This window comes from Grampus griseus, assembly GCF_964374135.1.
Source record: "Grampus griseus genome assembly, chromosome: 11".
Lineage (NCBI taxonomy): Eukaryota > Metazoa > Chordata > Mammalia > Artiodactyla > Delphinidae > Grampus > Grampus griseus.
Genome location: NC_139005.1, coordinates 57771153 through 57798756, shown reverse-complemented (window position 1 = coordinate 57798756; position 27604 = coordinate 57771153). Strand labels below are relative to the sequence as shown.

The 27604-nt window shown below is 42.6% G+C and overlaps 1 protein-coding gene across 1 annotated transcript in view; it reads right to left on the bottom strand.

Annotated features, from left to right (window-relative positions):
- Positions 1-27604, bottom strand: part of TPH2 (tryptophan hydroxylase 2) — a gene marked incomplete at its 5' end in the record, with an annotated part of 88930 nt that overhangs the window by 12917 nt on the left and 48409 nt on the right. Inside the window, one exon of the mRNA XM_082665789.1 lies at positions 24678-24804. Within this exon, the coding sequence (XP_082521915.1) occupies positions 24678-24804 (127 nt within the window). The remainder of the gene's footprint in view (positions 1-24677; positions 24805-27604) is intronic.

The following is a 27604-nucleotide window of genomic DNA, read 5'->3' as shown; positions in this document are numbered from 1 at the left end:
ATCAACTCGGCTAAAAGTTCCAAGGTAAATCTATCAGTGTGTCTTCGATCCTTGTGCTTCTAGAATCAGGGTAACCTCAGAGGGAAGAGCCACTGGGTGTCTTCCTTCCCGTTGCTTAGAATGCTCTCTGGCCCCATCCCTCATCTGGGAATCCTTCCAGAAACTCTGACCTTACACAGTTCCATCTGCTCATTCCCTAGCTGCCTTTCCCTCTGGTTTCCTGCTGTCCTCGACCAAGGAATGAGCCTAGATGCTGCTTCTACAGCCTCCTCTCACCAGAGAATTAGACCTTTCACCTTGAGATAGCTTTCCATTTGCGGCTCCATGTGTGGCTAACAGATAAAGAAGGATGATAAAATGTACCTGAAGCTCAGGTGTTGGCAAAATTTGAATTATGGACTTGCTCAGGATAATTTTTCTCTTTCTGTTTCTAATGCCTCAAAATGCATAAGGTATAGACCTCAAAATGCAGAAGACCCTGGGCACGATCACTAATGGGGAGGAGGGGGCAATTGCACGTGTTTTCTGCCTGGTTTTAAGTGCAAAGCCTACTTAGAGTTGGACTGGATGACCCCTGGAGACCCTTCAAAATTCAAGGGTAGCTAATTGCTTCTTGAAATTTTAAGAAAATATAATTTGTTTTCCTCAGAGCACTTGCCATATGTGGATCTGTAATATATTCCCAAGAGATGTACCAAATAAATATCCTACCTATTATCAAAAAAAAAAAAAAAAAAACTCCACAAAAAATAAAAAACCTGAGCCCTATAAGAATTCCTGTAAAAGAGGATTGCAGAGTCTTGGTCACTAATGTCTTTTAAACAGAAACAAACAATAATACTAAGATTAACACCTCCCAAATTGAAGGGTACCTTTCATCAAAGCTGATGTTCATGAATTCCAAGTTCTACATACCACTAATTATAAGTAATTATTTATAAATATTTTATTCGACTATAATTATATATAATCATTAACTGAAAACCAAAACAGGAATTATATATCGGACCTCTTCCCTAGAAGAAAAGCAGAGTCATTTACATACACATAGTCATGAAGCAGAAGAAGGTCTGAGTGACGATCTGAGATCCAAACACCGCTGTGGAACACAGCCACGGGATGAGCTAGCAGGGAGCGTGCTTAAGAAAATGAGATAGGTCGCCCAATGCTGCCATCTTCCGATCATTACTGGTAGTACACCACTCTCGCAACAGTTCTGGCCTAGCCAAATGGACATTGTGAGAGCGGGAAGGAACATCGTCCAGAGACGCTGAACACACCAACAAAATCCACCTGGTCCCACATAGTGATTTACAAAAGGACACGATGCAACATCCTTTTTACGTTTGGTGTTAGGTACCTGAAGCTCTTGCTAAGGCACATACCATACTCCAATTAAAGAGATGTACACCTTTTTCAAATTCTTGGTGAAAAAGAAATTTATTGTTCCAATTTTCCTCTGGAAGGGTCCTGTTGCCTCCCAGTTCCCCAACTCTCTGAATCCTTTGAAATAATTATATCACCTCTTCCTGAGAGTCAGTCTGTATTCGTAAATTGGATTAAAATGGTGCGCAAAGTCCTAGGAAGACAGCCAGGTATCCTACTTCTTTTACTTTGTCTGGGAAAGTGGTCTATACACATCATTTAATAAATGCCTGAGTGAGTGAATGAGTCAGTGAGTGATGTATATTCTCTACTGCCTTCACTAAAAATATGATCTTTTCAAACTGATAATATATACTTCTAAGTAATTGCATACATACATCATTCCACATCTAGAATTCCATCATCCACATATGCAGGACAGACAGGAACCAAGAAGTTAGCAAAGAATGTCGGAAACGGCCCTAACTGAGATGTGCTGAACATAACAAAAGGTTATGCACTAAATTTGATTTGCTTTACATGTAAAAGAATCCCTCAGGCCCTCACCCAGACCCCATTTATCCTTATCTAGTACACAGTTCAAATAAACTTCAGTTATGTAGCTTCTAAGCCCACACCCTAACATGAGAGGGGAACAAGAAAAATATACCAAAAGCAGATCCAACAGCTCAAAAAGCACAGAAATACAATATTTGGTGTTTGACTGAACAACCCTAAACACTTCCATACTTGAAGTTTTCACTAAACAACAGAATTCAATCACGACAGTAAGACATCAAAATAATAGGAAAACTTAGCCAGTAGAGCTGCAGTTTAACAAAGTGTTCGCACATAGGTCATCTTACTGCACGTCTGCTCCCTTCCTACTAACTTGATAGAGTAGTTACTATTTTTTCCATTGTCCTGATGGGAAAGCTGAGTCTCAATGATCAAGGGATCGGCCCAGATTCCTTGACCCATGGTTGGCAGAGCTAGGAGTCAAACTCCAGCTTCCTAACTTCAGATCCCGCCTTGTTTCCTCACCAGCAAAGTGCACTTACAGGTGCAGAGCCACTACCAGCCCGCCAAACTAGCACAACAGTCCCTGTTGCTGAAATACTGAACTAATTCCAGAATGGGTATAAATAGCTATGACTCCACACTCCCCAAGTGCCCTCAGCCAGCCACGCTGCCCCAGCCCTCTCCTGGGTTCTGTTCCCCCTACCCTCCCCAGCACCACCACTTCTTCATGATCGAGAAAATAAGGTCTCAACACCCATGAAGCTGGGGCCTAGAGGACCCGGCTCCCACACAAGCGTGACGAGTATCGTTCTATTTGGTACCCATGTCATAACAAGAGGATCAGTCCCAGAAAGGAAGAATGCTGTGCAAAGATGTTCTTACACCAGGGATCTGCACCTCAGTAAGTGCAGATAAAAACACAGAAAAAGAGTCATGTGTCTCACAGCCTTCCTTTCTCTAACATCTTTCCATCAAACAACTAGCATGTCAAAGAATACACTTGAAAAATTGTTGAACCAGTGAAGAGGGTCCAAGATCCCAACCCACTCACTCCTCTACCATGAATCCCCAGCTATTAGACTTTGGATTTTAGCCACATCAAATTTCAGCTTACAAGCAGCAAGTACCTTCCCACCTCTGGCCACAATTCCCTTAATCTTGATTAAACTGCAAATAATAATAGGATTGGAACAGAAATGAGGCTTGATAGCTAAGGGGGAAACTTTGAAATAGAACTGCTAAGGCAATACTGTACAAATCCACACTGGGAAACGAAAGTGAAAATGGAGGCTGCCCTGCTTAAGCCATGGAGGTCACCACTCAAATGTCACAAGATAGAAAACTTCTCACCAGACATCAATTTTTGCTGTTGTTTCTTTGACCATTTAAACTGCCAGGAGTCACACATAAAGCCAAATCACACTCGGGTGCAACGATTACCCGCTGGGCTTTGTTTGCAGAGCAAGGGTTACTGGCCAGAGACATCCTCTGGAACTGGGCTTCAAAAGATAGCAGAAAGGGGGATTTTGCAGGCTTCATTAGTTTACTCTGGGCTACTCCTGTGTGAAACAAAAATGTAAGAAATGCTAGAAACTTAGAGCTGGAAGACATTGGTTTTTTGCAGTCCTGGGCTATAGCCGCTCTGTAACCACTGGCCCCTCGCACCCCATCTCGAAGCCTCCCCTTGGCCAAAGGAAGCCACCCGCTCTGTGTTCACAGATTCGAGGGCCCGTCACTGCCTAGATCCTAGGGATTATTGTTCAGATGCCTTGCAGGATTGTCTCCACACTCATATTTTCCACGAGCCTCTAAATGAAAACCACTATAGCTCTTGGCAGGTCACAACTTAATCAATATACTTTTAAAATTTATACTTGTTCAATTCTACTGTGCCGAGCTCTACTTGAGATTACAAAAATAGCTAAAGATATGGTCTCTGTGCTCAAGAAGGGTACTATACAAACGGGTAGACAAGACTAGTATAAAAATAACAGCAACAACAGTAATAATAATGTCCTGCTGTTTTAATCCTACCATAAATTTCTGTCAAATTGCAGTGTGCTTATCTGTCTCAGAAGACGAGGAATATGAAGTTTACGTTGGACTTTTTGAAGGATAAGTGGGATCTCAGAGGGATTTCAGGAAGAGAGGAAGTTGTTGGAAAGAGTAATATTGAGGGGCTGGGGGAGGGGAGTGATTTCTGGGAACCCAAAATGCAAATCGTAGGAAGTTAAAGGTAAATCAAAGTATAGAATGGACCAGATCACAGGGTCCACTTGAATGGTAGAGACCGCCTCCTTCTTCAGGGGTTCTCCTCAAGCGGAGACAGACAAAAACAAGTTGAGAAAAAGAAGAGGGTTGGGATTTGAGTATGTTCTGTCTGCTAGAAAACAATGACCCTGAATTGTGAAAAGAGCAATTAAGAACAGCCATGGAATGAATTAAAATGTAAAAACCTAAGCTCTAAGGAAACATTACGGCAATCCTTGTGGAAAATTGATCATCATATATAAAAGGCACACCCGTAGGGAGAAAAAGAAGCGTCAGCAGAAGACAGCTTTTAGTGAAGAACACATTGACATAGGCAATTTTCAGCAGCACTGTTTTAGGCAGGATTTTTCTGTGTGTTTCTTAACTACCCTTTCCTATATCTTTTTTGGTTGCTTTCAAGAACAAATGGATGATTTGTTTAAGTGCCCTCTGGCCATTTCAGTTTTATTGCCCCTTCTTCAGCTTATCCAAGAGCATTTTCAACTTCAAAGGAGACCACCTGCCTTAGTATCATGTAACACTTACTAGTTTTTACTTCAGGCTTTAATGGTATTTTTTAATTTAAAAAAAGACAAAGAAAAAAGAAACATCTCTCATCCCTTGCCCCCTGCTCATGGACTAGCAGAATGACAAGCATTCACTTAATATTAGGGCCACCTGAGCCGTTGGTCCACCCCTAAAACTCCGACAGGATCCACTCTAAGACACTCCACCCCCAGGGCGTAATGTCAGGTCACGATGGCCATATGGTGGCCCAATTACAAAGGTTTGCTGTCGCCACCAGCCTAGAGTACAGGTCCATAGTTCATATGACAGAAAAGACCCTCAGGGACCTTAGGGCCCCTGCCTCCTCCAGCCCCCTCCCTCGCTATTTCCCACCCCCCAGCGCCCCCCCCCCGCCCCCCGCCCAGGGAATTGCACAATTTGCAATTGTGCAGACGGACACGCTCTTTTCAGCTTCCTATCTAGGCCTTCGCACACCACCCTTGCTCTGCCCGCGATGCTCTTGTCATTACTCAGCCCCTTTGCCGAATTCCTGCTGGTCTGCCAGATGAGGTGCCCTTCTTCTACCATCAGTGTTGTACTTTCAGATCCAGAAAGAAATCTCCAGTCTTCTTGCCTCTCCCTCCACCAGACTCTGAGGTCAGGGACAGGGTCTGACTTGTTTTCGTTGTTGCTTCATGGCTGGTCTCTAGCCCCCTGCCTGACATGTAGCAGGTGCTTAGCAAATATTGAAGGAAGGGAGGAAATAGTGAAGCAAGAAGAATTTCCCAGCAGGCTAAGCCAGCAGTGTCCATGCCAATCTTCCAGATCAGTAACTACTACCCTCAGCACATTTTCCAACATTACAGACATTTTGAAAAGATGAAAACCCCTCTACTGTAGCCATCAGATCATTTTTTACTTATAGCTTCAGAAATAGATCAGTCCCTTGACCTCTCTCTATGCCCCATTCGACAAAAGCCAATGGGCCTCTGAGCCAGTAAGGAAGGGAGGAACCGGCCTTCTCGCAGGCCTTCAGGAGCCAGGATGATGGCTGATTGGCAGGTATCTCCTGCGGAAGCTCAGCAATCTTGTGGTTAAGTGGCTTCGTGACAAGGAACAACTCTGAAAATTCGCCGATTCTGACATCTGGATCCTCATCCAAAAACATAAGGGGGAAAGTTTTTCAGTTTGCTGTTTCTAAGACTGGAAACGAGTCAAGAAAAATGCTAACTATGCTTGGTCGGGGTATGGGGGAGTTTGTGATCAATCCCGCCCTCGAAGTGCCTCACTGCCCAGACTGTTCAGAATTAGCACCCACGAGGAATTTCTATCAGCATCCCTGCCTGGACCTTCATTTAGCAGATGATGACCCATGAGATCAGACAGATGCTATTTTCTCCTGGAGATGAATTTGGGAGATGACCACCCGTCCAATTCCGTTTTCCACAAAAGTCTGTGGCTCTTTAAAAAAGGGCTTTAGGAATACAAATAAGCTTCTTTTTATTGTCTTCTGAACCTGCAGGTATTTGGGTTCACAAATCAAAAGCTGGTCTTATATTCAGAATGACTGCTTGGACCCTAGATGTAGTGCGTGAGCCTCCGTAACAAAGCGATTCACAGAGTTTGGCTCTTCTTTTAGAGAAATTCCATCTTTCTTCCAAACGACCCTTTGTTGAACTTACTGTATAACTAGCTACCCTGAAATGGCTACCTCCACTCTGAGGACACAGACACACACATCCCCATCATTTTCGTACTAGGTGCATGGATCAGCGTTCCGTGTATAGATGTGCTTTAATCTACTTTGCACAGAAGACCTACTGAAGCAAATGCTATAGGTTTGGAAGTGCCCAAGAACTGACTTTTATAACCTAAGCAACTCTGAGCTCCTTGAAGGAGAAGAAAACTGATGAACACATTCTCATCCATTCATCCTTTGGCACGTTTTTAAAATGTTCTGCATCAAATCACACATTCTCCCCAGATGTGGTGATTTTAAAGGTCAGCTCTCGAATGCCTGTATGAAAAATGAGGTTCTCATTGACTCCCAAGTAAGCTGAGGGTTGTCACCACCACTTTTAGAGGGTCGTTTTATTTTTATCCCTGTGTTAGGAAAAGCAACGCCCTCCCAGACATTAGGACTAAAGAGCTGGCATTTGCTTACCTATTTATTTCCAGGCAAGACCAAGAATCTTGCAAAATGTTGTATGTCTGAAAACTGGAGAGAAAACTACGTTTAACAGGGAGAGCCATTTTTACCACCACATTGCACTAAGCTGTCCTCTATATTAAGCTTTTATTAATGAAGTCATGTTTCTTTCCCATTCACTAACCAACACCACTACCATCATCATCTCTCACACTCAGAGTCAACACTAACCATCTATATGGGTAAATAGGGTTGGAAAGACTTACCTATGAACTGGGGTCCTTGTGACAACAAGGGTCTATAGGTAACTGAAGCTCTAGATAGAATTTCAGCTCAGTTGAGCTCCCCTACCTCTAATCATCACTGCCAATGACTGAAACCTACACTCTACCACTGAGCTAAACACCTTACATCACGCTCACCACAACCCCCAGAGGCAGGCGATGTGAAGCTAACATAATATGGTGGTTTGAGAGCTTGACTTTGGAGCAGAAGACCAAGGTTCAAAGACAGGCTCTGCCATTTCCCTGACCTTAGGAAAGTTACCTAGCCTTTCTGAGTCTTAGGTTCCTTGTCTGTAAAATGGAGAAAAATAAACGAATAACTAACATTCATTGAATTCTTATTATGTCCCAGCGCTAAATCACACCTCCCATTTTACCAATGGGAAGACTGAGGCTTAGGTTGAGCTACTTGGGCAAGTTTGGGGGCAACAGAGCTGGACTGGAATCAGTTGTGCCTGACCCCCAATGTCCATGTTGTTTGTACTACACCATCCGGTTTGCCTCTGTTCTCGGTGACTGCAGGCCCTAGAATTGATGTTTATGTCACCTTTGTGACAGCTGAGCTTGGTGTGTGTCAGGAAAGATAGGGGCCTGTCTAGCTTGCCTACGGTCATCCTGGCCTGGCTTGCACTGGGTTAGGTGCCTTCAATCTAGGGTGTGGACCCTAGATCAGTCAAGTAGCACATCAGAGACCTACCCGGGGCCAGTGGGGAACACACACTAGAAACCAGCCATAACAGGAAGCCCAGTCTTCTGAGCCTTGCCAGTGAGCAACAGTACTGCAACTAACCCAGCTCAGGAGAGCTGAGACTACAATAAATGAGGCTGGGTTGAAAATTAAATACATCATGTTTATGCTGAAAAGACATATTACAGGGCTCCCCTGGTGGCACAGTGGTTGAGAATCTGCCTGCCGATGCAGGGGACACGGGCTCGAGCCCTGGTCTGGGCGGATCCCACATGCCGCGGAGCAACTAGGCCCGTGAGCCACAACTACTGAGCCTGCGCGTCTGGAGCCTGTGCTCCGCAACAAGCGAGTCCGCGACAGTGAGAGGCCCGCGCACCGCGATGTAGAGTGGCCCCCGCTTGCCACAACTAGAGAAAGCCCTCGCACAGAAACGAAGACCCAACACAGCAAAAATAAATAATAACATTAATAAACTCCTACCCCCAACATCTTAAAAAAAAAAAAAAAGATATTACACAGCACAAAACCAAATACTACATAGTATTGCTTTAAACTACAGCAATCTACTTACATTGGATACAGATGCATTATTTGATGGGCACAAAAAAGATTTGCTAAAGGATAGTGAGAACTCATGAGACAGTAAACTTGAAATATTTTGGTGTCTCGTGAGAAGCTATTTAACCAAACTTACCCTCTAGCTCTGGCCACCAAGAGAACTGGTATGTTTGCCGCTGCCTAGAATGCCATTCCCTCTGTTCTCTCTACCGTCCCCTGGTCAATAGAGTCCCCTGAGCAGTAAAGGGCAGGTGATTGGAGATGAAACTTCACTTCCCAACTCAGTATCATGTATCCCACTTAATGGGGACAGCAACTCAGCGCTTGCCAAGAGTGTCCTTGGGTAAAGGCAGTCTGACTGCCAGAGGCGCTGGTCTTTTCAAGAGAAGCGAGGAATCTAGATGGTCATGTGATGGCCTCTGAAGTGGAAATGCAGGCCATTTTTTAAGTTTAATCAAGGTGTAGACTCTATTTTTTCTTTCCTCACAGACATTAACCAGAGCAGAAGCCTCTGTAATCCCTTTAGAGGGTAGCATGATTTACAGAGCCCGAATCCCACTGCTGTCACAATAACTTGCCTCCAGGACACCAGGCACATGTCTCTGCTGCCTCAGCGGATCACACGTTGCCTTGACATCCTAAACTCCTGAGAAGTGGGTTGGTGCACCAGGTCAGGATGCAGAAAATCCAGCAGCTCAGTCTCTGCCGTTATTGTACTGTATGGTTTGGGGCAAGTCACTTCACTTGTCTAAGCCTCCCTTTATTCATTTATAAAATGGAGATTCCTTTCCTTGCCAAATTTTTACTGGGCACCAATTTTGTGTATAGCACCATGTGGATACCAAGGAGTGTGCCAGGGGAGAATAATATGAGTCCTGCCTATCTTGAAGCGCCATTGTGAGACTCAAATGAATAAACACGTGTCAAATGCTAAATCAATGCAAGAGCTGACATTTAGGTGAAGGTTCCCTGCTCTGAGGTGACTAAGACCATAGCCATGTTCATGGCTGACTCATCCCTTGTCTCAGGACTCTGATTCTACAGAGAGTCCCCTTCTGGATAGGCGATGGCAGGCTTAATTACAGGTCAACAGTTCCTGAAACCCAATTTAAGGCACTTTGCAATATGAAGAAAGCCTGTTGAGATGCAAATGTTCCCTGAAGTATTAACATCTATTCTCTCAGTAAGCATATATAACAGCAAATTAAAAAAATAATAACTTGACTGCTGAGAAAGTATTCCCCCAGGAAACCACTTTTGATCATGCATTCCTCTCCCTGAACCTGACCTGACCCAAGCGCCTTCCTTTCCCTGTCTTTGCACTTAAGTTATATTTAAATCCTTATCTGTGGGATTTCCCTGGTGGTCCAATGGTTGAGACTTCGCCTTCCAATGTAGGGGGTATAAGTTCGATCCCTGGTAGGGGAACCAAGATCCCACATGCCTCAGGGCCAAAAAAACAAAACATGAAACAGAAGCAATATTGTAACAAATTCAGTAAAGACTTTAAAAATGGTTCACATCAAAAAAAAAAAACCTTAATAAATAAATAAATCCTTATCTGTATCCCTCACTAAACTGCAAGTCCCCAAGAAGCAGGACCATGCCTACCTGTTTTACAGTTGAATTCCTGGTGCCTGACAACATAGTAGATGCTCATTCACTGAATGAATACATGAACGGGCCATAATTCATTCTATCAGAGCTATGGAAAAGATATGCAGTAGAAATCCAGCAAAGTCATGCCTTTGCTAAACATCTGTGCAAAGAAGCAGAGTCCAATGCCCCTTTCTAGCCAGTTATAGCCATGACTTCTACTTTTATCTTGGGAAGAACTCTTCTTAATTAGATTTGAGAGAAGAAAAGGTGAACAGTGCAAAAACAGTGTTTATGAGAGCTAAACGTTTAAACGTTTCTGAAGTATGTTATTTTAAGGTATCTCCCCTTGTTTTATTACAGAGAACTTTCAAGCCTTGCTAGTTAGACACCAACCTAGGACCTCTGTGTATAAATATGGAGACACATTCAAAACTAGAGCAAACAACATCTTCTGGAATTCTTCCAATAACTTCCTTACATACTTTTGTGTTAATGCAGCCATCTTACAGCCAAACTGCAAACACCTGTCTTAAATTCTCAGGAACTTGAACTCATAAGGAGTGGGCAGCCAAGATTTGAAACCCCAAATTTATGGCTTTCTTGAGTTATTCAGGGAGTGCTGCATGTACCAATGAACAGCATCACTCCTGATCTGCTTGAAAAGTTTAGTCAGGAATTCCTATTTCACGTGCTCTCACTGGCACAAACAATGTTTATTCATTTGTTCTCCCCGGCGGTCTCCTGCAACCTGCCTTTCTCTATGTTCACTCAGGGGAGGTATGCTATTAACTCAGGGGAGGCCTCCTCCATCTCCAGGCAGAAGCTTGACATCATTTAGATGAGGCCTTGCCCTTATTATTTATGGTTAAAACACTTTACATTGCAAAGCAGCATGATGGCTCCATCTAAAACCCCTTTGTAATATAAACTGCAGAGTCTGCATTTCAGAAGGGAAAACCTGAGTTGTTGAAAGTTACAGAACTAACCAGTGTCACCCGAAGAGTAGAAATACCCTCCAGGGACCTTTCCTGCACTTGAGTCTTCCTGATGTGGCCACCTCGATGCCTATGAGTGCGATCATGTCAAATACACTAGCTCACATTTACTGAACACATCTCTGTGCTAAGCAGCTTTACAATGCATTATTTCATTAATCCCCAATAGAGCTACAAGATTTGATATCTTATTTTTCTCATTTTAAAGATGAAGAAACTAAGGCACAGAGAGGTTAACTAACTTATCCAAGGTTACCCAGCCAGTAAGTGATAGAGCTGGATGTGAAGCCACGTAATTTGACTCTAAAGCCTGCACTCTGAACACCTACTACACTATACTGCCTCGCTAGCAAGTCCCTAAAGTGCACAGGCTCAAGGAAAACCACCTAGTGCCGTCATATATAGGAGGGTTCACTCTATTTCATTCCAGCTCTCCCTTTTCCTCCCTACCTGTATGATTATCTGAGATCAAGTACTATGGGGAAGGATGTTCATGATCCTACCCAAAAAAAGAACAGGAAGAGGGGTGAATATTCATTAGACAAAAGTAGCACTCACTCATGGGGACAAGAAAAATGCAAAATTTGAAGACTGAAGATTAAAATATATATGAAAACCAAATTTCAATTTTAAAAAGTGCTACGTGCTAACGTTTTTCTCAAAACAATAAAAGGAAAAGCAAACAAAACTCATTAGCTACATCTGATGTTCACTAAAACACTTTGCAACTTACCTGAGTGAAAAGTCATAAACCCCATATTTCTAGAGTACTTCCAATTTATTCTTTCTTCTGTTGGTGTGAAAGATAAAGTCCCTCCTGACAGCACAAGTGTTTGATAAATGGATGAACATCTTGCTGCTTCTTTTTCCAAAGCCAAGACTCCCCTTTACTAAGTTCTTATTTGACGTGGCAAAATGACCTTTCAGAAAAACTAGGAGGCTCTATACCAAAATATTAACACTGGTTATTTCTGCTGTGATGTTACAAATGATCTTTAGACTCTTTTCCTTGCTTATCCATTTTTTAAAATTTTCTACACTGAATATGTGTCATTTTTGTAATAAGGAAGAGAAACGAAGGTTTTTGTAAAGATTTGTAAAGACTTCTCAGTAAAGGAGTCCCTAATTCACCCTGCCGTCTCTTCATTGCTAAGGGAATAGTTTTTTTTTCCAGTTTTATTGAGGTATAATCGACATAATTCACTGTGTAAATTTAAGGTGTACAGCATAATGGTTTGACTTACATATACTGTGAAATGATAACCGCAAGAAGTTTAGTTAACATCTATCATCTCATATAGATACAATTAAAAAAGAAAAAGCCAAAAAAAAATGTGTTTCCTTGTGGTGAGAATTCTTAGGATTTACTCTCTTAACAACTTTCATGATTTTATATGGACACTATAAAGGACAGACTTTCAGACTCCGAAACGAATGATGAGGGCCTGAGGTGATGTATTCCCCCCCAGCATTTCTTATTTACACCTAGTCTGTACCGAAGCCCTCAAATGAGAGCATTTCCATTTTCCGGGAGACCTTTCCCCAGTATGATATCCACCCATCAGAAATATTCCAGAAATGCCCATCCTTACAGTGACAAATACATGAAATTCTAAGCAAATTACAATATTTCTACAAAGGGAGCAAAGACATTTTTAATCACTGTGTGTTCAATCTCACGTCGCTTTTCTTATTATTCTTTCATTCATTGTGGCTCATAATGTACAGTAATACATTTTACATCTACTAAATGTGTTCTGGGTTGTTATATCACAGTTCAGAAGAATAGCTTTGGAAATCCTTTCGACTCCTTTATTTGAAAACTACATTTGTGGAATGGGGTAATTAAATTCCTATAGTTCGATATAACATTACCTCAGCTATTCTTCTTCATAAAAAATATTTCAACCATCTCTCTCTGCTTCTGCTAGAAATGGACTTACACCACAGATATTTCTGTTAATACAAGTCTAAGATTTTGAAAACCTAATTTATTGTAGTTAAACCAGCAAATTCCTTCTTTTGTACATCTTTATGGAAATTAAAATGACTGCACAAATCTTCTGTGCTTGAAGAATGCAATCCATCTTACTTTGATTAGAGAAAGTAAGGAGGATTCAATGTCAGGGCTTTTGAATCACAGGAAGAAGTTAGCTCTGGATGAGGATCCAGAGGATTTAGGGGCTTGAAATGACTTTGAAATTATTTAATCAACAATATAACGCCTTTAGTGCAGTTAGGATTTGAGGGGTGATGGTGAGATCGAGTAGTCTCATACGTGGGAATGATAATGGCACAGCACACAGCACAAAAGTATTTCATCTTATTTGCTCCTCATTCAGCATCAAGTGGTAGGAGAACATCTCCATTTTAAAGAAGACATTTGAAGCACAAATAAGGAAGGTAATTTGTCCCTGAGTACAAGATCAAGAAGTAACAAAGCTGGCACTCAGATCATCAAAATACAAGAGACAACAAGAGTTGGCAAGGATGCAGAGAAAAGAGAACCCTTGTGCACTACTGGTGGGAATGTAAATTATTGCAGCCACTCAGGAAAACAGTATGGAGGTTCCTCAAAAACTTGAAAACAGGGCTTCCCTGGTGGCGCAGTGGTTGGGAGTCCGCCTGCCGGTGCAGGGGACGTGGGTTCGTGCTCCGGTCCGGGAAGATCCCACATGCCGCAGAGCGGCTGGGCCCATGAGCCATGGCCGCCGAGCCTGCGCGTCCGGAGCCTGTGCTCCGTAACGGGAGAGGCCACAGCAGTGAGAGGCCCGCGTACCGCAAAAAAAAAACACAAAAAAACCCCAAAAAAAAACCACTTGAAAACAGAACTAGCATATGATCCAACAATTCTACTTCTGGGTATATAACCAAAGGAAATAAAAACACTATTTCTAAGAGATATCTGCACTCCCATGTTTATTGCAGCATTATTCAAAATAGCTGAAATATGAAAACAACCTATGTGTCCATCAGTGGGTGAACGGATAAAAACCTGGTGTGTATATATATATATATATATATATGGAATATTATTCAGCCATGAGAAAGAAGGAAATCCTGCCATTTGCGACAACACAGATAGACCTTGAAGGTATTACACTAAGTAGAATAAGTCAGACAGAGAAAGACAAATACTGTTTGATATCACTTATATGTGGAATCTAAAAAAAGCTGAACTCGGACTTCCCTGGTTTTTTTTGCAGTACGCGCAGTGGTTAAGAATCTGCCTGCCAATGCAGGGGACATGGGTTCGAGCCCTGGTCCGGGAAAATCCCACAGGCCACGGAGCAACTAAGCCCGTGCGCCACAGCTACTGAGCCGGCGCTCTAGAACCCATGAGCCACAGCTACTGAGCCTGCGTGCTGCAACTATTGAAGCCCGCGTGCCTAGAGCCCGTGCTCCACAACAGAAGCCACCGCAGTAAGAAGCCCTTGCACCGCAACAAAGAATAGCCCCCGCTCTCTGCAACTAGAGAAAGCCCGTGCGCAGCAATAAAGACGCAACGCAGCCATGAATAAACAAAGAAATAAATAAATTTATAAAAAAAGCTGAACTCATACAAACACAAATTAGAATGGTGGTTACCAGAAGATGGGGGTTGGGGGGAAAGGGGAGATATTGGTCAAAGGACAGAAACCTCCAGTTAAAAGATAAATAAGTTCTGGGGATCTAACGTACAGCATGCTGACAATAGTTAATAACACTGTATTATATACTTGAAAGTTGCTGAAAGAGTAGATCTTAAATGTTCTCACCCCAAAAAAGAAATGGTAATTATATGAGGTGATTCAAGTGTTAGCTAACGCTATCGTGGTAGTCATTCTAAAATAGATAAATATATCAAATGAACGTATTGTACATCTTAAACTTAAATAAGTCAGTTATCTCTCAATAAAGCTAGAAAAAAAACAAAGCTGGCACTCAATCCCTGCTGGGCTCACTTCAGGTTCAGACCCCCTTCCTACCACATCACACCACACCATACCCCATACTCTCCATCAAAACATCCTACTAGCATCTTCATCAAGTTCTGAGACTCCAACTGCTGACTTGCAATGCTACTGTAAGGATAAAATCAAGTGGGCACAGAGCTTAGCACACAGAGAATGAACAGTTACCAAAGCAGCTCTATTTTTATGAGTTTCCAAATATCTAAAATAGGTTGTTGGGGGTCTTTTTTTTCATCTGCAGTATTATGATAGCTCTCTGAGGCCCCTAGGATACAGTTACAAATGATGAAGAAAGATTTGAGTTGCAAAAAATGTACAACTATTCCGGATTGCAAATAGATTTGTTTCTAAACATAGTGAGCAATGGAGAGCTCACTTTTTAATTCCAAATAACGGTGGTATTCTCATCATAATATCTATAGATGACAAACACCTGTAATGTCAACGATGAATACTGTAAGTGAAACATACAGCTAGAGCAAAATACCCTTAGCTCCAATATCAAAGATCTCAAAAGAGAGTATAGTCAGAAGGAAGTGTGGCCCTGGAGCACTCAGGTAGAAAAAGACCAAGGGAGGGGGTAGTGAAAACAATGACAAAGGACAGAAGTGAAGTTCTAAGGGGCTAGTTAAAGAAATACAGGGCTCCTTGCAAGGCAAGACCACTTTTCTATATGCACAGAAGACATAAAAGTGAAAGTAATGAGTTGGAATAGATATTATTAACTTTTAATTAAGTTACTCTTGCAAATAACACACAAACTCACCATCCACCCAAACATCTCAGTTAAGAATGTATAAACGTGCACTCCTTCCAGCTTTTTGTCAGCTTTGTCTCAAATGGTCCAAATAGCTGAACTAGTTCAAAGACGCTCCATGGAATAAATAAGCCTGGGGCTTATTTTGAGCTTTCTGTAGAGATACTAAAATGGTCTTTTTTTTTTTTTTTTGTGGTACGCAGGCCTCTCGCTGTTACGCCCTCTCCCGTTGCGGAGCACAGGCTCCGGACACGCAGGCTCAGCAGCCATGGCTCACGGGCCCAGCCGCTCTGCGGCACGTGGGATCCTCCCAGACCGGCGCACGAACCCGTGTCCCCTGCATCGGCAGGCGGACTCTCAACCACTGCGCCACCAGGAAAGCCCTAAAATGGTTATTTTGAATGTCATCCATCTTCAGAAGGAAGTAGAGCTGGGCATAAGTCTTTTAAAAGCCGAAAGTTCCCCACCCCCAGCCAGGTAGGCAAGGTCATGAGAGACCGGGAAACAAGCTAAGGTCCTCCACAGACAGGAAAACATTAATTAGGAATTCATAAACTAAGGTTACCTTTACAATTATACTTCTAATGTGAATTATAGTCAATTGTTAGTTTAAGGCTGACTGTATATTTCATTACTGCTCTCAGCATGAAAAAAGTTCTGGTTATACCTGGAAATTCAAACACACTTGATTCATGGCCATCAAAAACCCCAAACAATGCAAACTTTTTACTTGGAACTAATAAATTATTTGCTTTGATAAAGTACAAACAGAACCCTATATTACTAATTTTTTGACAGCCCTTTCTCACAAAAAAATTAGCTGGTGATCAGGTCTCTGCTCACAGTGAATTTCACCCTTTCAAAAAACATTCTAGACTCGTATCTCTTAAACTGTGCTCCTCGGAATATTAATAGCTTGGGATGTTAATATGTCTTCCATAAAAAGAGACTTTGGCGACCATATAACGTACTTTCTTAATTTTCAAGTTCACATTTTAACGTTTCTAAAATGGAGCTTCTCACAAACAATGTCAAAAAATTTTGCTAGTTGAATCTTTTTCCCCTTTAAAAAAAAACTATTAAATTAATTTAATGGCATCTTAATATGGAGGGAACATGGTCAGTTTGTAAAAATAAAATTTTTATCACTTATACGATTCGCTCTGCACATTATCTTATTAAAGGGCCTGAAAATCCTATACTTTGAAAACAAAGCTGTTTACTTCACTTAACCCAGTTTTTCCCAAATATATTTGCCCATTGATCCCTTCTGGCATAAAGCTCATTGTAACATTTCATGAGACTAATGTTCTGGTAACACATTCTGGTTACTCCTTCATTACCCTCGGCCAAGACGCTTTGCTCATCAGCTTTACCAAGACCCAGTGACAGAAGCCCTTCATCAGGAAGTGAAGGTAAACATGTTCTGGGATTGACAGAACTGAATGGATAACCTAAAACTCTCTGCAGAGGGAAAATTCCAAATGGGCCAGAGGCCGATTTATTCTGCTTGGGAAACATCTGTGGTGTATTCCTACTGATTGCTTTCTCCAACAAATGATGCACAGCTTTGTCTGTTTCAAATGCCTTTATGATGTGACAAGTGAATAGACTGAATTGAAGTCATCTGCATCACAGGATGGCACACAGTGTTTGGTGAAAGGCGTCCCTTTACATTTCCTAACATGTGGGGAAAGAGAAATCAATAATTTTCTAGGACTAGTTCCTAAATTTACCTGATCAGCAAGTTTCTGTTTGTGCATTCCTGTAAAATTGAATGATATAAGTCAGATGGCAAAATAGCAGGTGGCAGGAGAGTGTGAGAGCAGACACACGAAATGGAAGCAGTGACGTGGCACTCAGAGACACAAGGGTCCATTTTCAGGCCCAGAATAAGTCCTAAATAAACTCATGTCACACTGTACAATATTTACCTGGCAATACCATATTAGCTTAGTTTTTAGCAAAAGTATTGAATATGGAAATAAAGCTAAAAGCTTACCACATGCCTTTTTTTTTTTCTTTTTTTTTTTGCGGTACACGGGCCTCTCACTGCTGTGGCCTCTCCCATTGCGGAGCACAGGCTCCGGACGCGCAGGCTCAGCGGCCATGGCTCACGGGCCCAGCCGCTCCGCGGCATGTGGGATCTTCCCGGACCGGGGCACGAACCCATGTCCCCTGCATCGGCAGGCGGACTCTCAACCACTGTGCCACCAGGGAAGCCCCACATGCCTTTTGAAAGACATACTCAAGCACTGTCTAACAGGTGCACCTGTAACGGTCACCCGCTTCTCTTGAACGAGGAGCATCAGCTTTACCTGGGATCTTATCAGAAATGCCAGATCTCAGGCCCCATTCCAGACCTACTTGGCCAGAATCTGACTCGTAACAAGATCCCTAGGTTATTTTATACACATTACCGTTTGAAAAACACTGGTCTAGGGAATATACCCTTTGTCTGACTTCCTATTTATATTGATTGAGGCCCAGATGCTGTTAATCTTATGAAGACTGATAAATTGCAAGTTATTTTTGTCCACTAGACATGCAAATGATTTCTGCCTGGTAGAAAAGATAACTTCAAGGTTACAGTTCTTTGCCCTGCAGAACATAAAACATTTTGCACCTTGTTCCAGGATTCTTTCTTCCAGTGACCAGATGGTCTGTCTCTCAAATTCTTCTTGGAGCTACATCTACCATCTTGCTTCTCCCTCATGACTGAGTTAAATAAACCTTTGACACATGCTCAGCATACATGTATGACAGTCATGCTTGTGACGGTTTAAAGCAAAACCAGTCACCTCTCAATAGCAATAAGATACTTATTTCTAATGAAGATGGTAATAGCCATCCTTTCTTGGGAAAAATAGTTGTCCAGTAAGCAGTCATTGAGAACCTCCGATATGATATAAAGATGAATCTAGCATGGGCTGGTCACTCAGCATGGTATAGTATCATGTATAATCTAACTTTAAATACAAGGGCTGGCAACTGAGAGCCTAGAGTTCTGGTTCAGCTTGCAAACATGATTTGCAGCCAAAGAACATTTTGTTTTATTTTCACTTTTGAATTTGAAGGCCTTTAGGTGTCATGTAATGTGTATTCTCTAGTTCTCCACAGGCTCCAGTACTCCTCGTTATCTTCTACCAGGCTATTTCACACATACTGGCTACCTGTCTGGCCCCTGAAGGCACTTACAATTACAATCCTTAAGGAAGACACTCATCTATTAAATCCATGTAAGCCAGTACTACAGTGGGAAATGGCTAGTCTGGAAATTACAGCATGCGCTGTGCAACCCTTTTGGGGCATCCTTTTGCAGATCTATCATGCACAGAACCTGGATAGCTATGATGAGTATGAAAAGCGTGCAGCTGCCAAATCCAGCGGCCTTATTCATTATCCACCAGAGGGCAAATTATTTACGTGGATAACAATGCATTTCACATACAGTTACCAAGCATCATCATCAATTTCTTCAGATACAAAAGAGTTTCATCTAAACGGTTCTCAGGGAGTAGGCACCATGCCCACATAAAACAACAGAGATAGCTTCATTCTCAAAAATGAGCATTATTAAAATGTCAAAATAAATATCATGCAGAAATATAGCAAGAAGAGGCAGTGGGTATAGGCAATCACCTAGTCCCTCTGAAATCAGACCCAGAAGTTCAGAAGCAGCTTTGAACAAAACAAGAGTTTGGCGGCGCCCATTATGTTTGGGGGAGGCTGTTTTCTGTCTTAGATGGATTGGTTGACAGCACATCACAGAAAGTTATTAAGTGTCTACTTTCACCAGGCATGACTTTCTTTTTCAAAAGTGCTTAAATTCACTAAACAAGGAAAAGCAGGCACTATACAAACAGAGTCATTAATAATATAAATCTCACCTAGAGTAAAAGAATAATATGGGCTGTCTCATTGTTCTGCATAAATAGTGATTTCTGTGGTTTTCCATTTGTCCCCTCTATGGATTTTTCTCCTTTGGTGCATCTCATCTCTCATTTTGTTCAAGTACTTTTTCAGGGGACTTAATGAACACAACTTGGAGGAAATCAGCTAATAATACCTCCATTTCTCATCTGGTCAGCCAAGAGGCCTCGCTAACCACCACGCTTCCCCTACCATTGGACCTTTTTACCCCTCCCAGTGAGGGCTTATCTCTTAATCTCTTAGTGCTTGCAATGGGGTCCTTAAATTGGTCTTCTAGCTTCAGTATATGGCTTGACAGTCCTTAATATGCATGCCATCCAGTAGGTTATTTATTCCTGGGTTTACTGTGAAACTGCCTGGCTGGAATCTGTGTTTTCTTTTCTTTTTTTTTTTTTTTTTTTGCGGTACGCGGGCCTCTCACTGTTGTGGCCTCTCCCGTTGCGGAGCACAGGCTCCGGATGCGCAGGCTCAGCAGCCATGGCTCACGGGCCCAGCCGCTCTGCGGCATGTGGGATCCTCCCGGACCAGGGCATGAACCCGTGTCCCCTGCATCAGCAGGCGGACTCTCAACCACTGCGCCACCAGGGAAGCCCTGTGTTTTCTTTTAAAACCAACTTCCAGCAGTTTTATATTCACTTCGTTTTTAACTGAGGACTGGGACGTGGTTCTAGAAGTCAATGGCAGCTACAGTATCATTTCAGAGAAAAACCTCCCTAGCTTCCTCACACTGAGCCCATCTTCCTCCATATTCTCCCCATCACATGGAAAAAGCTTTCCAAATTTCTCTTTGGTCTGCAAAACGCTTTTCCAAGTAAGTGGGCAGTCTATAACACTGGAAAATATTGGACCTGCAAGGCTTGTGAGAGACAGAAAATCAAAGAGAGCTGAGGTAGGGGCAACATGCAACATCAGGAAAAGAGAAATGAGCAGATCAGGCAAGACCTTGGTGAGGCACCACCCCCAGCCCGAACTTCTCCACTGCATTTAGAAGAGACTCAAAATCTTTTCAGTCTTTTGAAAGTTTACACTCTCTTTGGTATAAACTTTCAAAAGACTTAAAGTCAAAGCTACTGTGAGGTTCCAGACATGTTGGCTCCCTTGGGAGACCCTCCATCCTCCCTAACCTGTCACCAATTATTTCTATACAGAGAAGAACCTCTCTGCTGGTCCCTGCCCGATTCTGAGCCCCAGTCTCCAACAATGAACTCAGAATTCACACGCACTTAGAAGACTGACCTTAAATCCACTTCTCCTACATATCTGCTTATGGACGTAAATAAAAGTTAACACTGACTCTGGGTTTTCTGTATTTTTGTGTACTAGATCGTGAGTTCTTTGAAGTAAGTACAACTTCTTTGTCTTTTCCCTATTCCTACCTCATGGTACCTAGGATTCTTTAGCCACTTAAAGAATATCTGTTGACTTGAACTGGCTTCTACAGAAACGCAGGTACATTCTAGGCAAAGAACAACTGAAAAAGAGGACAAAAGAAAGTGAGAGAAACAAGATTAATGATCTAATGATCTCTAATAGATGGAAGTGGTTTTGGCTACCGGGGCTAGGGCAATCCATGGCCAGGGGTGTTGGAACCATACTAAAGAATATAAATTCCAAAAGAAAACTTACTCATTCTCCAAATTCACTGGCCCTAGTAAAACAGGTTTCAAGGTTCAATTATTAGTTTTATCTTGCAAGTGTAAAAATAGAAACAATAATGGCTCCCCAAAGATATCCATGTCTTACTCTCCAGAACTTGTGAATATGTCATCTTTGCAGACATGGACTTTGAATGAATACCTTTGAATTATCCAGGTAGACCCCACATCAGTCCTTAAAAGCAACGGTCAGGGGCTGCCCTGGTGGCGCAGTGGTTGAGAGTCCGCCTGCCGATGCAGGGGACACGGGTTCGTGCCCCGGTCTGGGAAGATCCCACATGCCGCGGAGTGGCTGGGCCCGTGAGCCGTGGCCGCTGAGCCTGCGCGTCCGGAGCCTGTGCTCCGCAACGGGAGAGGCCACAATAGTGAGAGGCCCGCGTACCGCAAAAAAAAAAAAAGAAAAAAAAAAAGCAATGGTCAGTGACAGAGTGAGACAGATGTGACAATGGTAGGAAGGTCAGAGAGATGCAGCATTACTGTTCTGAAGATGGAGGAAGGGGGCCACAAGCCAAGGAATGCAGGCAGCCCTTAGCAGCTGGAAAAAGCAAGGAAATAGATTCTCCCCCAGAGCTTCCAGAGAGGAACACAGTCCTGCTGACACCTTAATCTTAGCCCAGAGAGAAGTGTGTCAGACTTGTAACTTTATGAAACTGTAAGATAACAGATTTATATTGTTTTAAGTCAGGAGTAATTTGTTCATTGTAATGATAGAAAATGAACACAAAAGGCAATCCTTGGCTTCAGCATTGCCCTCTAAACTGGTGAACTGGCATTCCCTGTGTAGCCCCCAAACCAGAAAGATTTCTTATTCTAAATGAAACTGTCCCTCTACTCTTCCTTTCCTCCTTCACCACTTGGCTGGCTTTTTCTCATCTTTCAAGACTCAGCACAAAGTTCCTCTCCTCTGACAAATCTTAGCTTTATCTATATAGACTATGAATTTCTGAAAAGTGAGGACCCTGTCATATTCTTTGTGAATGTTAGTTTGAATGATGCAATTAATCAATCATCATTTAATGAAAGGGACAATAAAACTGCTTTCTTTCTAAGAAAGAAATTAGATCACTCACTAGGATCTACCTACATTCACATCCATGAGGTTCTACCTCATTCCTTCTCCTCTCTTTGGACACACGGCGCGTGCGCGCGCGCGCACACACACACACACACACACACACACACACACACACACAGAGCCTGGCAGGGTTGAATCCCAGTTTGTAGCTGTTCAGAATAAGACTAGTAAGCAAAACATTCATCTCTGATCAAGAGTATAAACTGTAGGGATCAAAGGCTGAAACCAGAACATTTCAAGAGAAATTTGAAAGGCACAGAAAAGTTCCAAAATGTGGAGTCTAAAGCCGGAGCTTAGGTTTGAGAATTAAATAACAGGACTTATGTTGTGGTGGTTTTAAAATACATCTACAAATATTTTGATGCTCCTTTCTCCAAACAGTGGAGACGAATTCTCCTCCCCTAGAGTATGGGCTGAAGTGAGTCCCTTCTAATGAATAAAATGTGGCTGATGTGATCAGCATATGATCAAGCCACAAAAGGCATTACAACTTCCTCCCTCAGTAACTATCTCTGTCTGACTGTCTCTTCCCTTCTCTTTCTTTCTCTCTGTCGCTGTCTCTGTCTCTGTCTCTCTCTCTTCTGAAGGAAGCCTGCTGCCAACAGCCACATGACTGAGCCATCTTGGGAGAACTTTCCCAAACTTGAAGACATCTATGGGCCCAGCCCACATCTTAACACCAACCACAGGAAAGTCCCTAAGCCAAAACCACTCAGCTAAGCTACTCCCAAATCTCCAAACACAGAAACTATGAGATAATAAATGTTTATTGTTTTAAGCCACTAAATTTTGGAATTACTTGTTACGCAGTAATAGCCAATATATGTGAGATACAATCCCTGGAGTACAGGTTACAGATTGGAAGCCTAGCTCCTAATTCAGTCTACAAATATATTTTCCTCAGCTTGTAATGACAGATTTCTTTTTAAGAGCCAACATTTTTTTTTTCCTTGCAGTACGTGGGCCTCTCACCGCTGCAGCCTCTCCCGCTGCGGAGCACAGGCTCCGGACACGCAGGCTCAGCGGCCATGGCTCACGGGCCTAGTTGTTCCGCGGCATGTGGGATCCTCCCGGACCGGGGCACGAACCCGTGTCCCCTGCATCGGCAGGTGGACCCTCAACCACTGCGCCACCAGGGAAGCCCAAGAGCCAACATTTTTAAATCATTAAATTTCGCTTAGAAATCTAGATTTCCAGCCTCTCTCAAAATTTTGGAGGTCCAGCCACACAAAGGCCCACATTCCCATCTGGCAGCCTCGTGCTGTAGAAGAGGCATGCTCTCCTGAGTCCACCGCAGGCCCCATTCAACCCTGCTCATCTCCACACTGACGCCAACAGCATGGCTTTTGCACTGCGATTTCTCTTTTAGTAGAAAAATATTTCTCAGTTCCTGTATCTCTATCAAAATTAGGAAACCAAAGGTATACTGAAAGGGCTTTGCATCTTAAGAAATCTAGGAGAACACTTGTTTCTTGGTGGGAGTGAAGAATATTCCTACATGCCTAATACGCCATCAGTGTGTGTCTGTGTCAAATACACACAATTTAGGATCCTATATTTTCTTCCTCCAGTACCTTTGCTCATTGAGGCTAACAGACTGGACCCTGTAGCTAAGTGAGCTTGCTAAACCTGCTCTTTCTTACTCGGGGCTCCTTGAAATGGGGCTAGGATGTGGCATATGAGCTTGCTAGAGCTGGCTCTTCAGCAGCTTAAAGGTAGCTGCCAACATGACACCTTTCCTCTCATACTGATTGTTTTGAGAAGAACCTTGCTGAGACCATAGTATCTATTAACTCTTTTTCTGGTTTTGCACTTTTAATAATTGTTTAGCATGAGCTGCTTATTGCTGGCTCAAATTGTGTCTGACCAAACCCATACTGACTAATCAGAAATAATCCTGAGTACAACCTCTACTTTACCATAAATGCATAATTTTCATTATTACAAATGTTTCTAGGAAATAAACGTTGAACTAGAACAAGAGTTGGCAAATTGCAGCACACAGACCAAATCTGGCCCACTGCCAGCTTTTATAAATAAAGTTTTATCAGAACACAGCCACACTTATTCATTTATGTACTGTCTGTGACTGCTTTTACACCACACTGGCTGAGCTAAGTAGTTATGACAGAGACCTCATGACCTGCAAGCCTCAAATATTTACAATCTAGCCAATCCCTGAATGAGAAGGATAAAATACAAAGATTTTGACAGTTAATAGGCCAAGAACACATTGTGCTTCAAAGGAACACACATGGGGAAAAGTAAAGACGCCATGCCCTCTCCAGAGTGTTTGCCTTATCACTCATAGTCAGTAACTCTAAAACTTTCTTTACCTTACGAATGGACATAAACAGAATGGGTTTTTAGGTTGAAAATGAACTCACTGTGGCTAGTTTCTGAACGTCTTCATCTGATGCTCCCAGAGATGCCAGGCCTATTTCTTGTGAAAACTGAGCAAACTTAGGATCCGCAAGTAGAGGGACATGTCCCAGGAGTTCGTGACATGTGTCTCTGAAAAGAAAAACATCACAGAGAAATGTTAGACAAGTTAAGCTATCACTGGCAGAACAAGACCTAAAATTCTAATTATAACCTTGCTACTGTAATTAATGTTACCAAATTTCACCAATCCTAAGATTTTTTATCAACTCTGAAATCCAGATACATCTTACAACCATGGCATCTTAAATTATGTGATATATAATATGTTAACAAAATAATAATGGCTACTATTTTCAAGAGCGTATCATATGCCAAACATGTGTTAAGTGTTTTATTACATGCACTGTCTCTTTGAATACTCAAGAGAAACTTGAATTAAAGTAACTTATTGGTGCAATATTCTATAGACCAGGGGTGTGCAAACTACAGCTGCAGGTCAAATCTGGCCTACTGCCTGTTTCTGTAAATAAAGTTTTATTGGAACACAGCCATGCCCGTTCATTAATGTATTGTCTATGGCTCCTTTTGCCTAAAACGGCAGAGTTGAGTAGTTGTGACTGAGACCATATGGCCCACAAAGCCTAAAACATTTACTAGTTGGACCTTTACTGAAAAAGTTTGCCAATTCTTGCTACAGATAATGATAAAGCCAAAACTTGAATCCAGCTTATCATGATTTCTAAACTCTTGTTCTCAACCCTTAAGTTACACTGCATCCCATGTTACACTTTGCAGGGCACTGGGAAACAGCAGAAGATCCTATTGTCATCAACAGATGTCTTTTCCCATGGACCATTTATCTGTCTATAACACAAGCAACTCTTTTGAGCCTTCCCACTGGAAGACCCTCCCAGTCCCCTGCTTTGACTAGCCTGAACTAGGTAATAATAGAAGTTTACATCCTCTCTCATTTGCCTGTGCTTTCACTTGGAGCCAGAGACCAGGCAAAGGCAGGTATGTGTCACCATGAAGCAAGGCGGATGCCTTCCTGAGTCATTGCCATGAATCACAAACCGTTTCCTGATACCAAGCTATCCTGGAATATATGACTGGAAATGAATCAAAAGGCAACAATATTTTATTTTCTTGACAAAAACTAATGAGCCAGGTAGTAACTGAAAGATGTTTCCTAATTTCACCTGAGTTCCTCGTAAGTGTATCACTTCAAATAGATGCTATAACATAAATGCCAGGTACTACCACCAATATCACAAGTATAAAGTAAGTTGGATGGTCATGAGGCTGAAGCAAGGGAATGGTGGTCAAGGGCAGACGATGGGTGCCAACATAAGACATATAGCATTACTTGGTCAAAAAGTTCTGTTCCCACAGCTCAAACCACATGCCCAACCCTGGCCAGCCACTTCCCAGACACATCAGGTTGAAAAAGCAGCCAAATGAATACGTGGACATGATACTGAAAGAAACTCCAAATTCATTCTCTATCAACTGTGTGCCAACAGCCTCCTTTTTGTACAGAAATTGAATTTGTGGAAAAGCATATGTGGTGGTTACTCTCCAGTCACACTCCTTAAGGTGGTGAATCAGACTCATTGGATTTTAGGGCATAAGGAGAATTTAAATGTTATCAGAGCCCTTCATTTTACCTATGAAGAAATTAAAGACAGAAGGAGGAAAAAAAGAAAGCTAACGTAGTGCCTTCCCTGGTGGCGCAGTGGTTAAGAATCCGGCTGCCAATGCAGGGGACATGGGTTCAAGCCCTGGTCCAAGAAAATCCCATGTGCCACGGAGCAACTAAGCCTGTGCGCCACAACTACTGAGCCTGCGCTCTAGAGCCTTCAAGCCACAGCTACTGAAGCCTGCATGCATAGAGCCCGTGCTCCGCAACAAGAGAAGCCACCGCTCGCTGCAACTAGAGAAAACCCGTGCACAGCAACGAAGACCCAACGCAGCCAAAAATAAATAAATTTATTAAAAAAGAAAGCTAACATATACTGAGCGTCTATTATGTGCTGGGTACTGGGCTAAATGTTTTCATATCTCATTAGTAATTTCATCTTCACTTACAAAGAAGTCTTATTACTCCCATTTGACAAATGGGGAAACTAACATTCAGTAAATTTAAGCATTTTTTTTCCAAGGACACACTGTTAATATGAGACAGACAAGATTTGAAATCAAATTCCTCTGACTCAAAGCTGTGCTCCTTCTGTTCTATTAACTTACAAGGCGGAGTAAACGAGAAGGGCTGGGCGGGGCACAGCTTCAGTTGTGGAGAACGTTTAACCAAGCTGGTTAGCACAGGTAAAAAATGTAGCCAGTGTGTCCTAAGTCTCTTTTCCTGCCACTCAGTCCTCAACCCTCCAGATTACCCGAGGAGCCATTTTAAAAATACCAATGGGCCTTCCCTGGTGGCGCAGTGGTTGGGGGTCCGCCTGCCGACACGGGGGACGTGGCTTCGTGCCCCGGTCCGGGGGGATCCCGTGTGCCGCGGAGCGGCTGGGCCCGTGAGCCATGGCCGCTGAGCCTGCAAGTCCGGAGCCTGTGCTCTGCAACAGGAGAGGCCACAACAGTGAGAGGCCCGCGTACCGCAAAAAACAAAAAAACAAAAACAACAATGACTGGGCGCTACATAAGAGCAATGCAGTCAGACTCTCTGGGACAGGCCTGAGCAGGTATAAGACACAGGCAGGGTGGAGACCCTCTGTCGTAACAGAAGATGCTCGGAACACCCTGAACAGGCTTCAAGCAACTAGTACTTAAAACTAAAGCTAAATGTGATTATGTAATTTTGAGCTGCCCAAATTTAATGCCATTAAAATTACATCATACAAACATACATACATACTGAGGAACAACGAAAGGTGGTAAGGAAAGCTCACTAGGTAGCAAGTTACTCCTCCACATG